This window comes from Neltuma alba, unplaced genomic scaffold (genome assembly GCF_004799145.2).
Source record: "Neltuma alba isolate B1F8T4 unplaced genomic scaffold, ASM479914v2 tig00011982_pilon, whole genome shotgun sequence".
Classification (NCBI taxonomy): Eukaryota; Viridiplantae; Streptophyta; class Magnoliopsida; order Fabales; family Fabaceae; genus Neltuma; species Neltuma alba.
In genome coordinates this window covers 11,949-28,005 of record NW_021636555.1, presented here as the reverse complement: position 1 = coordinate 28,005, position 16,057 = coordinate 11,949, and the positions used below count along the sequence as shown (strand labels likewise).

General features: G+C 32.2%; 2 protein-coding genes across 7 annotated transcripts in view; one reads left to right on the top strand and one right to left on the bottom strand.

The window, feature by feature from the left end:
• Positions 1–2,810, bottom strand: part of LOC114720406 (protein PHYLLO, chloroplastic-like) — a 51,614-nt gene extending 48,804 nt beyond the window's left edge. For 5 of the 6 annotated variants that reach the window (XM_028906052.1, XM_028906051.1, XM_028906050.1 and 2 more), the window contains exons 1-6: positions 2,597–2,810; positions 2,297–2,506; positions 1,970–2,187; positions 1,413–1,530; positions 1,173–1,289; positions 873–974 (exon numbers count right to left, since the gene is read on the bottom strand). In XM_028906052.1, coding sequence (XP_028761885.1) covers positions 873–974; positions 1,173–1,289; positions 1,413–1,530; positions 1,970–2,187; positions 2,297–2,506; positions 2,597–2,764 — 933 coding nt within the window. In that variant the 5' untranslated portion in view covers positions 2,765–2,810. Of the gene's footprint in view, positions 1–872; positions 975–1,172; positions 1,290–1,412; positions 1,531–1,969; positions 2,188–2,296; positions 2,507–2,596 lie in introns of those variants that run through there. The other variant, XM_028906055.1, reaches the window with a different exon arrangement.
• Positions 2,811–6,007: 3,197 nt separating this feature from the next.
• LOC114720390 (fe(2+) transport protein 1-like) lies at positions 6,008–7,830 on the top strand. Its single transcript, XM_028906037.1, has 3 exons — positions 6,008–6,610; positions 6,788–6,937; positions 7,525–7,830. Exons 1-3 carry the CDS (start codon positions 6,020–6,022, stop codon positions 7,828–7,830), a joined length of 1,047 nt encoding a protein of 348 aa, XP_028761870.1. The 5' UTR covers positions 6,008–6,019.
• Positions 7,831–16,057: the final 8,227 nt, after the last annotated feature.

Sequence of the window (16,057 nt, the reverse complement as noted above, 5' to 3'; positions counted from 1 at the left end):
GAAAATTGGATCCAAATATCACCTAAGATCAACCCCAGTCGGCTGAAGGAAGTGATACCATGTACTCTAACCTGGTTGCAGTTCATTAATATTAATCCTATATATGAACCACTGACCACCCAATTGCCAGTCTTGACCTTTCAGGACCCTTAATATCCCTAACGCAATTAGCAATAGGGAAAAAATCGGATCCTCAAATTTGAAATAATGAAGAAACAGGTGCCTTAAAAGCAAAGAAACCCGTCTAAATTATGCCTAGATTCAATGATCAAGGAGAAAAAGGTGAAATATTCATCCATTTAGGTGAGTTCTGATGCCTTTCCTTTACGTATTTGGAAACCAACCAGCTTGAAACAGCTCTGATTGAGCATAAAACAGACGTTTAAAGGACCAACAGAAGTTTATCACTGTCCTTGTCATTCTAAGAAAGAGTCTCAGAAAAAATTAGGATTATCCAATATACAAATGCTAGAAACAGGAGCGTTATGCAGAGAAAATAACCAAAATGACATGGAAAAACCATGGATGAAGGAAGATTAACACCCAAGTAAACTTCAAAAATAAGAGAATGCACATGCCCTGAGTAAAAGAAAGAAATTGGGGAAAAAAAAAAAAACAGATTATTCCAACTACATTCTATCATCGTGTTATACATATCACTGCCATGCAGTTGCCACACCTCATACTAAGCAAGATTCAGACACAATGGAAAGTACAACTATTTTCTGGAAAAGGAAACGATGTGCTGTGCATTAGCAAAGCCACGGAATAAGCAATGCAAAAGACAAGCAAGAATAAATTATAAGCATAACTGCCAAACATTGCACTTCAAATAATAAGAGTTCATTCTTTCAGGAAAGAGAGAACAATACCCTCGGAATAGATCTGTTTTCCACCAAACTGAATTTTCTAAGTGCAGATGTTGTACAGTCGGACTGCCATGTGTCAGTAGTGGGACAGATATGACGAGATAACTTCACAAAAAAAGATACATCACCAATGAGAGTTGAGAGATACAAAATGAAGAAAAATTAAAGGCGGTGAAAGATAAACCCAAATTGTAGTTTAAAACTTCATATTGGTAGCAACGTGATCTAGACTAAAGTCTTGACATTCTTTAAGATATAACTAAAACAAAAACCTGAAAGATATGACAAAGGCAAGCTAAATACCTGGTTAAGGGAAATTTCAAGGGAATGAAGGGCTTCTTTGAATGTGGGGAGGGAAGAGTCATCCCATGCAAGTGTTGATGTCAAAACGGAAGCCATATCCTGCTCATCCAACTCAATCTGTAATAACAACAGTTACTGTTTAATAGCTAGTGAATATAGGAATGTTAAGAATGAAATCAGAAGAAATAATTAATAACATATAATTTGAACTGATGCCTATGTCACTGACAATAAATTCACCTGAGGGACAAAGAAGAAAAAAGAACCATCCTCATGATTCACGGAATCTGAACCTTGATTGAAATTAATATCCATAAAGCCATAAGCCACTATCATGGTTGAATCACTTGAAATATATCTACAGGTAATTGAGTACATTATTCAGTCACTTCATAAGAAGTCAAGACCCGGTTTAACAGAAAATCGTCCCTATTATTTGCATGTAAATGAAGTTCCTTCACAAATGAATGCTGAAAAAAGAAAACGGAAAGACGGTAGCTTCTTCACATAGAGATTTTCAAACTAAGTTAAAAGCCAGGTAGTACAAAACCTGTGCTTGTCGTCTGTACTCAAGCCTATATGCAAAGAAATTAACCGCCAACAAGTTGGGATTTTCTGTGCGATTCTTTCAAACTAATAAAAACATTCCACATATCCCCAACCCTTCTTGAAGCCACAGGCTTGCTGATCAGATCCACGTCGTCATATTCCAAACATACATGCTCAAATTCCTCCCATGATTCATTGAAAAATAGAATCTACAACCAAACGAAGAGAAGAGTTCGGATTTCTGTAACCTTTTGAACAAGCTTTGCATTCCCGTGTTGAGAGGAGAATAACGAGTAAAAGAAGCGGCAGCACCAATTCCAAAAACTCCACGGCGACCATTCACATGCAGCGACTTACACGTTGGATTATCTGAGTTCTTGGAAAGATATATTTGAGGAAAAACTCCAGATGACTCTGGCTGACAACAAAACCAACTTAAAGCCTTCGGACCTGGAGGCACGGCCACCTGAAAATTCACATCCACATAGCGTGATTTAAAACGTTGCGTCACTGCAACTAAACAGCCACCATTGGAAAACAGAATCTAAAGACACAGAGGAACTAGTTAACCATACCTGAAACCTAAGGAATCCACTAGAGCAACAAGGAGGATCCAACCTTAACGTTTGCACAGCCTCCTTAATTCTTTCAAGTCCCTCCTCCAATGTCAATGCCGGAGACAATGTTCGCATAATGCAATTCTCAAAAACCAAATCAATATCCCCATTGTTTACAATGTCATCCATACAGATCATCGGGCCGTCGAACTTCACCCCTTCCACAAACTACACATACAGAAAACTCGGCAATAAAAAGAGAAGCCAAAAAGACTGCAAGTACACATGAACAGAGAGAAGAATAAATATCAATAGCACCTCATAAGTTCGTTTTCGGCAAAGAAGCTTGAAAGAGCTAGAATTTCTCCTCAGAAATACTATAGCCGTTGTCGAAGAACTTGAATCCGCAAATGAGATTCTGGTGCGCTTCGAGAACGTAGTTACTGATGAGAAACCATTACCAAATGACAATGCGCGATACCTCATCTCGATAAGATGAGAACAAGGAAAAGAAGGAATGTGCAATAAGGAACGCTGCTATCTGAATGTACAGAGCGTGGGAGTTCGGTAAGACGACACGACGAGTGAGCCATGGATAAGGTCAGCGCAGACAGAGTGACCCGCCAACTTGATGCTATTTATATTCAAGAATTGCATGGGGCAATAAGTTTGGCTCACCTATGACCTATCCCACGCTCATGGAGTCAGTTTAGATCCAAAATTACATTGCCTTGGGTGAAAATGGCTTAAAAATTGGGGGGAAAATTAGCTCTTTTTTTTTTTTTAATTTGAACTTTCTAATATAAAATTTTCATATATTATCCAAACAAGTTTTAAATTGAATTTTTTTAGAAAAGTTTAATTTACTTAAATATAAATCATATTACATTATTTGACCTTTATTCTATCTTCAATTTACAAAAAAATTAATTAAGATAAAAGTCGTCATTGTGAAAATCGTACATGTGAAATTATCAAAAGTTTCGGTATTCCAAAATCACCAAATTTCAAGCTCTAAAAAGACATACAATCATTGAACTACTAAAGCTTGTGGATAAAATAGGGCAAAATAAATAATATTACCTTCGGTTCTTAATATAAGATTTTATTTGACTTTTATTTTGGTCCAATTATAAAACCACAATCCACTTTGTCTCTCATATTTATGTATTTTTTTTTCTCAAGGTGGTCTTTCTAATAATAGTAGTTCTAGCCAATCAACTTAGTAAGTAAGAATATTTTAGGAAACACGGTATATATTTATTACAAATAATCAACTTAACTTATTTTCTTAATCTCCTCAAATTAGTCAACTAGCTCTTATAGTTAGGATATGAGGGAGTATATATTTATATATAAAAGATAACTATTCAACTTTGAGATGTATGAAACAATAAGACAACTATAATAGCAACAATTAACTAGAGAAGAATCATACCAGGCAAGCTTAATCATAAATAACTATAATAGCATAGCAAGTAACAACAGTTAACTAATAAATGACCATATCTTCTAAGCCAGTGATCACTTTTTTCCCAAACATAAATTTCATCGTGAATGATTATAACAGCGTAACAAATAACAACGATTGAATAATGAATAACCACATCATTTGAGTAAGTGACCACAATTTTCACAAAATACAAGTTTCACAATAAATAACTATAATAACAACTGGCTGGCAAATGAACATTTACTAGGCCAATATGCCATTTGCTTACTCCATCCCAACCAGGCTCTCATGTGCACTTTGATTCCATCATGTCTTTGAAGAAATAAAAGTTCGTTTAATTAGTAAGGAGTTGATTTATAACCCACCGGCTCATAAGTTTGAATCCCGTTATCCATGTAAAAATTTTATTGATAATTAATTTATAAGTATTTCTGTAAATGCTATTCAGCCTAGAGGCAAGTCCTGTCCTAGTGAGTCCTTGTAACCAAGCTCACCTAAATTTTTTTATTAAAAAAAGAGAAATGGGCATTGCACTTTACTTGATCTAGTTAATTATTGTGATTAATGCACAATAGAATCCAACCGCCTTTGGAATTGCTCTAGGAATTGGGCGATCAAATGTGCATAGTGATACCATCCCAACTTCTGATTGTGGAAGGCATTATAAATGATGTATCTACAAGGCTTCTGAATTATATGGCCCTAACTTTATGGGGCCTGAGCTCCAACAAAACGTGAAGCGAGGCGAGGCTCTGGGGGAATGGCAATAAGGCCACTTTCTAGAGCGCATAAGTGATACCCAAAATATCACCACTCACCACTAGTTTCCTAAGCTTACCAGTAAAAATTGGGTCTAATAAAAATGATTAGTCCTTTATAATGTGATGAATCAAAATTTGTCAAATATTATTGCCACATAAGAAATACATTTGTGATATAAAAAAAGATTATACAAAAATGTTTCGTGAATTTCAATTAAGAGGGAAAAAAAATAAACATTACATGTTCAAATTACGTGATGATATAATGCAATTATTCAAATATAGTGAAATAACAGATTGATATATTTACAAGAGAAAAAAAATTTAGATAAATTTCCTTATATCCATCATGTTAAGCTGTTCTGTCACACATGGTTATGTGTTCTTTCTTTCTTTCTTTTTTTCATTTGGATATGTAATTAAATGCTACTACCTCCATTCTTGATTATAAGTGCTTGTTTGACTTTCAATTTGATCCTATATGTAAGGTCCTAATCCCCCTTATCTTTTATATTTATTCATTTTTTAAAATAATCCTTGTAGTAATTGCACATATTAAATGTTTTATCAAATAGTAATTCTAACTAAGATGCATGATTAGTAAGGGTATTCTAGGAAAGATAACACCTATTAATAACAAATAACTAATTTAACTAACTTTTTTAATCTCTCCAAATTAGTCAACTAGATCTTATATTAGAGACTGGATGTAGTATTCAATACTACTCTTTCGGTCCTTAATATAAGACCTATTTAACTAATTTGGTTAGGTTAAGGAAGTTAGGTAAGTTAGTTAATTATAAGAAACATGACATGTTTTTTTCTAAAACAAAATAACCATCTTTCTTAATATCCTTCCTCCTTCACTTACTTGATTATAGTTGAGGAAGTATCTATAGGGATAATTTAAGAAAAATTGATAGATGTTAGAAATAAGTCTTATATATAAGACCAAAATTAACCTAACAATTAGGTCCTATATTAAAGACCGAAAAAGTAATATTTTAAAAACCGGAGTCTGGATACATGATCATATGTGATAGACAAACTTAACACAATAAATATAATAAACTTGATGTAAGTTTCCAAGTAAAAATTTAAAATCTAAGATGAGTCATGCAGAATATTATTTAATTAATTAAATGCTGTATAAATAAAATACGTTGGAATAAAATGCCACATCAACAAACTCTTAGCCAATGAGACGAGTGTAAAACTTATGCCATGGCAAGAAATCAAAGTCAAAGGTTATGTAAAGCACAACTTACACACGCCAAGCGCAAGCTTTCTTTCATCAGGCCCTAATTCCAAAACTACCTCTAAATCACACAAAAATTACCACATTACCACGTTTTGAAACCCAATTATCTCAAGGGTAAAATAGGAATATAGGAATTTTTCAAATTTTCTTCGTCTTCAAAGATTCGGAGATGGTGGTGACTGGTAATACCAGATTTGCTATAAAATCCCATAACTGAATTGCCGTCACGCAAAAGGAAAAAAGAAAAACTAACAGAGAAAGTTATTATGGCTTCACAGTTATTACTCACCATCGTCTTCTTCCTTGTTCTCTTCTCCACAGTGTCGTCGAGTGTTGCTACGTGCGAGTCGAAATACGAAGCAACATGCCATGACAAAAAGGAAGCGTTGAAGTTCAAGCTTATAGCGATATGTTCCATATTGATCGCTAGCATGATTGGCGTGTGTCTCCCAATTTTCTCACGTTTCGTTCCGGCGCTTAAGCCCGACCGGAATTTGTTTCTTCTGGTGAAGGCTTTTGCTTCCGGCGTCATTCTGGCGACTGGTTACATGCATGTTTTGCCAGACTCGTTTGATGATTTGAGATCTGAGTGTTTGCCGGAAAACCCTTGGCATAGGTTCCCGTTCACTACATTTGTGGCAATGCTGGCCGCGATTTTCACTCTCATGGTGGATTCATTCTCCATTGGCTACTTCAAGAAGAAGATGTCTAATAAAGCTAGTGAATCAGAAAATGTTGGGGGAAATAAAGCCAATGAATCAGAAGAATTTGACATTGGTCACGGACATTGCGGAAAAGAAACTTTAAAGATCATTGAGGGGCAAGAACAGTTATTGAAGTACCGTGTTGTAGCTCAGGTAAATTACATGAATCTATTGCTGTATGTTGATAAATTATTTAAGCCTCTGGGCTTTCCATAGACGGAAATTCCAGTTCCCGCTTCTGGGTTTGTTCATCTTGATTGAATTTCATCTGCCGTTTAATTCCCAAAACACCAAATTAATAAACTATATTGAATGTAATGATCAATGCAGGTGTTGGAACTAGGAATTGTGGTGCACTCAGTGGTGATTGGATTATCAATGGGAGCTTCAGAAAACCCATGCACAATCAGGCCTCTCATTGCTGCACTCTGCTTCCACCAACTGTTTGAGGGAATGGGCTTGGGTGGCTGCATACTGCAGGTGATCTATCTGGTTCATGTATTCCCTAACAATTCAACACATATGAGCCAGTGGCATGTTAGAGACGCGAGCAGAAATTCAACACAAAAGACTTCATTAATAGCAACGTTTTTATCCAATGATCAAGTCATTAAATGGCCATTCAGCAGTGAGGAATTTTGATTTTTGTCATTGCAAGTATATTAACTGTTTACTTCTGAATGGGAGAATTTGAGTGGGGGAAAATCACCAACTCTTTGGGCTATAACACTTGCTATTTAACATTATAGAAGATATGCAAAGGATGATTATGTGTAGTTGGCAAATTAAATATGAACTGTAGAAAGGTCATCACTTCCTTGAATTGGCTTGCTCAACAGGCACATGATATTGATGTGGAATTTGTTACCCTGACAAAACCTCCACCATCCCGTAGAAAACTTTAAGGACTGTAATTTTCAATTTGGGCATAATGTCCTTGCAGATGCTCCTTAAGATTCTTTATTGGCTGTTGCCGCTACCCCTGTATTTCAAAAAAATAAAAAAACATATCTGATCTAGTTCTAGTTATTGGGATTAACAGTGTATTATATTCTGTGTTGTTACAGGCTGAATATGGATACAAGATAAAGGGCATATTGGTTTTCTTCTTCTCTGTGACAACCCCATTTGGGATTGCTTTGGGAATTGGGCTATCAAATGTGTACAGTGATACCAGCCCAACTTCTCTGATAGTGGAGGGCATTCTAAATGCTGTATCTGCAGGGCTTCTGAATTATATGGCACTTGTGGAACTATTGGCGTCTGACTTTATGGGGCCTAAGCTTCAACAGAACATGAAGCTCCAGATTTGTTCGTATATTGCCGTTTTGTTAGGTGCTGGAGGAATGTCATTGATGGCAAAATGGGCTTAGGGCGTAGCAAGTGTTTTTTCCCCCCCCCCAATATGGCCACATTCTTTTTGCTATCCAAAAGAAATATGGCACATTGTATGGAAAAACGCCCCATGTGAGGTCTGCTTTGGGAAAGAAAAAAGATCAACGGCCATATCGTCAGAGACTTTCCTTTTGGTTCTCTCCATGCACATGATATTTTGAAAGAAAAAATGACAGACTTATAAAATAGAAATGATTTGTCTTAGTTATTATAACACGTATGCTAACTGAAAGAAGTAGCTTTTGTATTAAAGATAAGATAGAGTGCAAAATAACAAAGCCCATACAAGATTTTATATGGATAACCTATTTCCCCACTTATTAAATTGCCTTGGAACACAAGTGAATTCAAATCCAACTACAAAGTTTCTTTAATAGATCTGAAGTCATTGATATTGAAAATACAAATGTTCCACACACTCATTGCCATGTCCACATAGAAAAATAATTCAAATCATTCACAGAATATGAAGATCAAGCATTTATATTCTGGTCTCACTTTTACTCTATGAAATTTTTTCCCCCATTTCATAGAAGCCGTATAAGTTCAAAAATTTCACCTTTTAAATACGCCCCCTTTTTGTCTATTTCACTCAAAGATTATTTGCTTTGTACCCAAGGTCCCAAGTCTGCTTGGAAATTACTGTCTCTTGACAAACATCCCTTTTTTTTTTAATCTCGAGGCCATCTTTTTTTTTTTTTTTTGCAAGCATATCTTTTCCCAGTTTAATTACATGAAGTCATAATTCGACCACTCGGCCAAATTCAAATTTACTTTAACAAAAGATGGCATGAAATTATTTGTTTTCATATGATTTTGATCCGAAGGGTCTTTCAAAGAATTCCAAATTATTTTGTTCAATGAATATATAAACCAATTAAAACTAGAAAATTAGAATTACATGGACGATTCCAGATTCAAGTTAGTGGAAAAATAATTTGCCCCCCTCTATTTATGTATGCACACACACACACACACAATAATGGTTTTCAATAATGTTGAAAAGTTGAAGCTCATGGGTAATGACATAATTTGCTAATTATATCGTAATCAGAAAAAGGGTACCTTTTTTTTTAAAAAAAAAAGATGTAATATGGATATTGTTCAAACTGGATGCTTTCATTATCAAATTGTTGAAAGTGGATCAACTATATATATAATGAGACATGACTCACAGATAATTGGGAGTGGACTCTCAAATAAATTTCTGATCTCTTTCATTTTCTAGAAATTCTTTTTGGGCAAATTTACAGTAAAGGGGTTGATTATTTCAACCACTTTGGTCACGAACAAGTGATAGAGGAACCATAAAGTCTCCAACAATTCATCAAAGAATAATAATTAATAACACTATTAAGCCACTTAATTCTATTGGGTACTTGGTGGGGACTACATATATAAATGGCCCTAAAGTAAAAGGAATTTGATGAGACCCCATGGCAAGACGACAAGAGTGTAAATAAATATTGTGAATATATAAAAATAGTATTTACAATTAATTGATAATTTAAGAATGTAAAATAACCTTTAGAAATTGAAGGAGTATAAATTACAATATTTTATAATTGAAAAAAAAAAAATCAATACTAAACTATTTGATATCCTCTAGTCTAACTTAATTCTAGCTAACAAATGTCAAATAATTTTCCTAAAATACCCATAAACAACACTAGATGATTATATCTGTTTATATGTTAAATGAATTATTTTAGATAAAATGATAAATATTAGAAATAAAATGAATTAAGATAGTATATCTATCTAGTATCAAAATTAACTCATTACCTAGCTTATATATTTAAAATCAGAGGAATACTTATATAATTGACCTAAATTCAAGTCAGGTCGAGTTTTGAATAAAAAGCTATTTTGTCAACATGATTTTTTCCCCTTAAATCAAGACTTGAACTGAAAACTTTCTATCATCAGATATTAAGTTTCTTTTTGTCAACCTAACCAATTTTGATTGAATTTGTACCACAGAAGCCCTACTAAATGGGGTTTATGGGAGAGGAGAGTAAGTGACAACACATCACAAAGACAAGACACTAAAAATCAAAAGCAGGGAATGCAAAGAAGCCTCATAATGTGGGATTTACTTTGTTCATGGTTTATGGGAATGCCCCCTGTGCCCCTCCTCCATTCACAAATGGCCAAACTTAGTAGGCCTCATATGTCTCCTTTCATTTCATTCTCCAATCAAACCATCACTCATTGCCCCTCTCTCTCCCCCCCCCCCCCCACATCTCTCAATATATTTCTCTCCCCTCTCCAACCATTTCACAAGCTACTCTCTCCTTTTCCTTCTTGTTTCTTCTCTACCATAGCCAATATTCAAATTTAAAATTCAATATTATATGCATATGAAGAATTAACCCTTTCATATTATTCATAGGGTCTTATGATCATGTTACTATACTGTTTTTGAGTTGTACCAAACTTCTAAAAGACAATGGAATAATATAATTTTCAAGGAGTGTTTGGAATCAGCAAAAAATGCTTTTAAAAAGTTTTCATACAAATCGAGACAAAACTTCTCTCACATTCTTATTTCATATGCCATAAAATTACTTTTTAAAACGACTATTTGATTTCTATCTAAACACCCCTTAATTTCTTAAATTTAACCTCATTTTGATTTTCATCCTAAAATTTTGACTTCCATTTTATTTTGATTCCTAAAATTTGACTTCATTTTAGTCTATCTAAATATTTTTTGTTCTTGAAACCAAAACAATTAGTTTGAAATTCTAAGAAGCAAAATCAGAATGAGGTCAAATTTTATGTACTAAAAATGATATTAACCCAAAGATAATTATTCAATCTTGTCACATATATTTAATTGGCAAACTTGTAGATGTTACGTATGGAATGATTGGATGTATATTTTACATCAATTCAATTAGGGATGGTTATAAGTTATGATTTATTTTAAGATTAAACTTAATTAAATTCAGGGTAACTCATGAGCTTTACAAAATAAACAACTTAATTTATTTTCTATTATTTCTTCAGTTTTTTTTCCTTCAAATTTTTACAAATAGTCGAAGTGAGCTTTCATGTTATTATAAGATTTGAGTTTGTCTACTAAATTTTGATTCGACTTTTTTAGTTATCACGCCTTTTCTAATCTCATATATATAGTTAATTTAGTTTAGTTTGATTTAACTTAATTTATTAAGCGGATTCAATAGTATGGTTCGATTTGAGTTGGTAATCAATCAATTTGATTCAATGGCAAATGTATCTAATCTATCCTAATCCTTCTTATCAACTCAAATTGTGATTGGATTAATGTGGGGTTTATGGAAGAAATTAAGTTAATAAGTAGTGGAAGAAGCAAAAAGCTTTGATGGATCGAGGTTGACATGCTTACGCCACTTTGTGTCTGTGCTAGGATGATAAGCAGAGCAGAACTAACTTCCATCTGCGCATTATTTTATTTTAAAGCAACGGCGTGCCCATATGGTATTTGAATTTGGTGTCACTAAACAATTGGCTTATTCCTTTTCTGCATTAATTATACCCCTTTTGTGTGCTTCCATCTTTCATCTACTTGGGGAATTCTCCTTTCATCATCGTGAAAACTGAAAACTAAAAATATAATATTTTATTACAATGTACCAACTCATTTTCAACTGATGTTGAATTTGTTTCCAAAAAAAATGTTAATTTATCATACATGTAAGAGTTAGATAATTAATTTATAGATATTATAAAAAAATTAGTTGAATTAATTATTTATAAATAATATATGTTGATTTTTTTAAAATATCCCTCTTAATCATTTGTGTTGGAACTATACTATTGATGAAATTCTTCCTTTAATACGTTCAACTAATAAATATAATTTAGAAAAAAAATCATAAATTTAGGAAATAAACATCAGCGGCTTAAAGCTTTCTCAACAATATATAATTTTCTTTATACACCAGATTTAAACTTAAGATTATACACGCACACACATATATATATATTTAAAAATCTGTCAAATCACTTGAATCAATCATTGTTACTAAGTACCTATTCGGATTAACTACGAAAAATTGATTTTGTGTTGTACATGTGAACCAAATATGTGAAATTTTTTTTGCTTTACATAACACAAAAACGCTTTGTTTAACCCAATCCAAATAAAACCAATGTTTTAGCAATCTTAATATTCTAATGCTAACTTTCACTATGTAATGCTCCAAACCTAATGATTTGTCCATTGAGGTCTTAGGTATAATTGCAATTGGCTTTAGCCTTTATAAATATTGAAATTTTTTACTATAAATATGTGGATGTGCTTTTTTGGTGCATTGTTTTCATTGATCATTGTATGAGCACGTCTTCTGATGGATGCAATTGCTGGTTTCAGGTTTGGCGACAAATAGTTAGGTGCTCTTTATGATTATACATCAGACTACAACTTTAATTTGTCTTTCATTTTCAACTATATTGATTTCATTTTTCTTTCTACAAGTGTTTCAAAATATTTAATTTGAATTATATTTCTCATGTATTACCAATTATTTTGAATTCACATCGTCTTTTAACTGGTTGAAACACTAAAAAAAAAATACTGTTATTTACTGTACTGAAACTTATCACTGCGTGCTTTTTGATTGTTATCAGATTTTTGGGTGATTAATAAATTTCTTTCTTAGGACTTATAGGAATTCCTCCAATATCTAATAAACGTTATGACTTACAGAGAAATAAATATTCATCTAGATACAAGCACATATACTTGTCCATCATCGTATTATTTATTAAATAGGTTGACGATTTTTTTTTGGTCGTCAGATAAATTCATGACAATATCTATATACTAGTCTAATAAGTTTAATCCCAAAAGTAACCTATTCGATTTTTCAATTTTGACCAGTTTTATTGATTCTTTTTTGTTTCTTGATCAAAAGTTTATTCATCCTCAAAATGACTCATTTTACAAAAGTTACGTTTCAACCAACTTCACACGAATTTACTGATTTTTTTATTGAACCAATCAATTAGGTTCAATCATGATAACAATGACAACCAATCAATTTTGATTTGCTTTTGTCATTTCTCAAAATTACTCATAATATTTTGAAAATTTCAAACTAATTCTGACATCGATTTCATAAAATTTTTTGTTGACCCAGAAAGAACAATTAGGTTGAACTGTATATATGTATATTATAAATTTATAACAATATCCAATTCACAGTTTTCATATGATACCCACTCCGATTCTAAAAATAAAAGCTAATTATATGATGTTTATTTTAGTCCTAAAAGTGAGAACTTATCTACTTTGTTTTTAAAATTTATAATTTTTTTCTCAAATTATTCTTATTAGTTACACACATTAAGATAGTTTTTATCAAAAGATGCTTTCAACATGCAACTGATTACAAAAGATATTTTGAGAAGATTCAATACACATTTTTTATAAATAATTAAATAAATTAATTTTTTTAATACTCACAAAATACAGTTATTTAATTTTTATGTTTAAAATGGGAGGAGTATATTGATATAGAGAAACTATTTACATTTAATAAAAATACAAAGGAATTATACGATAGTATTGTTGACACCTGTCACCTATGAAACAATGGCTAGGCATGATGTAAGAAAAGTTGGTTTGCGTTATTCTGGTCCTTAAAAAAGGTTGGATTCTTTGTTAAGAAAGTAAAAATAAATCTATCATTTAATTATATAAAACATGTCCAGCCACATATAGTTAGTGGACTGTGACCTTATTAAACTTTGAATTGCGTGTCGGGTAGTATCAAAGTAATATATATTCACAAATACAAAGCACTTTGTATATATAATGATGACTCCCAGTATTATTATATATACATAGTAGAATATACAGTTGCAGAATAAAAACAAAGTAATAATTTATTAATAGTACAAATTCTATTAAATTAACTTAAATATTTAACATTTCTCTTTGATTGTAATTAAATCGTGCATTCATTAATTAAATACTAGAGATTTAAATTAATATATACTTCATTCTCTCCGTTACTCTACAAACATGTATAGATGCACGAGCACTTCTATATATACACACACATGCACACACACATATTATATTAAAAAAATTAAACTATAAATCACCCCCTTGAAACACAAAAAATTCTTATATTTTATGCATATGTTTTAGAAATAGATACTAAGTACGAGTATAAAATAATGTAATAACTATTGCTTTTATATGAATTACACAAAATTTGAAATGAATTGGTGAAAAGATTTAAATTGTAGAGAGAGAAGGGGTGGTTTTGAAATTTAATTTGATAAAAATCTCGCTAATATCATAATTCATGATTGTAGTTTTGAACTATTCCTTGCCCATATTCTTATGCAGCGACTATACAATCACATATTTGATAGAATTACAAATATGGGTCAATAGTAGTAGTAGTAGGGGAAAGATAATTAGAAGAGAGGGTAGATGATGATGAGAAAAGGCATGAAGGTTGAGTGTAGAGCTTATCCTAAAGGAAACAGGACAAAGCACAATAATAAGAAAGGTGACCTCAGCCAATGAAGAAGAATTTTGTGAAAAGCAAATGAGAATATAACAAAGAATAAAGTTGGGGTTGCTATAGTGGGGAGTAAAGTAGAGACAATATTATGTTGCACTTATATATATAAAAATTATTATATACATACATATATACACTTACATATGTAACATCTTATTATGCAACCCTAGGGCACCTATGAGTTGAAATGGACCTTCTTTAGCATTCAATAAATTAAAATCATACCACATAGTGACACTTGCAAGAAGTTCTATAATTAAATTTTATTTTTATTTGATATCAGTAAATTAAATATTTAATCAGTTTAGTCCATGTTATCAAAAAAAAAGTATAAATCATTTATAAACCTTATTATTAGAGTTCGAATCATTTTCTACATCCCACCCCACCTTTAGCTATAGTCCCATGTCATGTTCATGTGGCGAAATTCCAGAAAATTCAAATTCAAATTCAAATATAGAAACTAAACATTTGTATCGTGTGTGTGTGTGTGTGTGAACTTATCAATACTTAACACCACATAATAGTTACGACAGGACTCAAATTCAAAGATAATTAAAAATTACAAATTAATTCTAATAGGCATGCGTTAAGTGATCAATCCATTAATGTACCAGAAGTCACCTTAATGATCCTAAATGTGACCTAGTTGCTAATATGTGTGTATGTGTGTGTACAGAACATATATAAAAGAGGGTAATGGTTCAAGTAGACTTTCGTTGTCATAAACAGAAAAATGAAAGTGTTACATTATATAATATATGTATATAGAGTAGTGGGGAAGCACGCATGCACGTGCAAATGTTAGAGAACTGAGATGAAAATAGACAAAGAAATGAAGGCGTAGTAGGGGGGTGGGGTATATATGCCTTGTAACAAACAAATATATTAATAATTAATACAAACTGAGTTGACAGCCCTTTGGCTATTTGGATGATAAAAAAGAGGGTCGGTTGGTGCACTGCCCACTTACTTTAATTTGCTTTTCCTTGCCTCTTCAACCTCATGCCTCACCCTATGCCTCTCAACATTGTACGGCTTTTTTGTCTTCTTCCTTCTTTCTTTCTTCTTCCCCCCGAAAACACCCTTCCTTCCTTCCTTGATTTTGATCCTTATCATAAAAATTCGACAGAATTTTACGTCTTCTGTTAAGGGTTTAACAAAATCCTTTTTCTTAGTCCGAACAAATTAGAAACATATGCAGGTTTGATGCTGTGCAATTCATGTATATGAAAATATATAATACTTGTTGGTTATTGCTTTTGCATGTATATATATGTATTATAGCCTATATATGATCTATGCCATGAGAATTTTAACGCAGACTTTTTTATTTGTCTAAACAAAGAAATACTCCTCTGGTCCTATTTATAAGATAGAAGGAGAAGATATTTTTTGTCCTATTTATAAGATACTAAGTGAATTTTTCTATATGAATGTACAATTTTACCCTTCATTTATTTTTATGTTGACTTTGTCTACATGAGGTATAATGTGTATTAAATAGGGATAAAATTAGAAGGTTATTAAATTTTAAATAAGAGTTAATAAAATCTAAGGTTCTTCTTTTTTGTTTGTGTGAAACATGTTAAAAGTGACTTGTAAAAAGGACCAGAGGAGTATAGAGATTTATGTCATAAAAATTTGATAGAATTTTGCATTTATTGGGGGT

Excerpts from the sequence above, each read along its gene's own strand:
- LOC114720390 (XM_028906037.1), top strand. The coding sequence starts at position 6,020 with ATGGCTTCACAGTTATTACTCACCATCGTCTTCTTCCTTGTTCTCTTC. Across the intron at positions 6,611-6,787 it reads AGTACCGTGTTGTAGCTCAG|GTGTTGGAACTAGGAATTGT; the intron begins GTAAATTACATG and ends TGATCAATGCAG. Across the intron at positions 6,938-7,524 it reads TGGGTGGCTGCATACTGCAG|GCTGAATATGGATACAAGAT; the intron begins GTGATCTATCTG and ends GTGTTGTTACAG.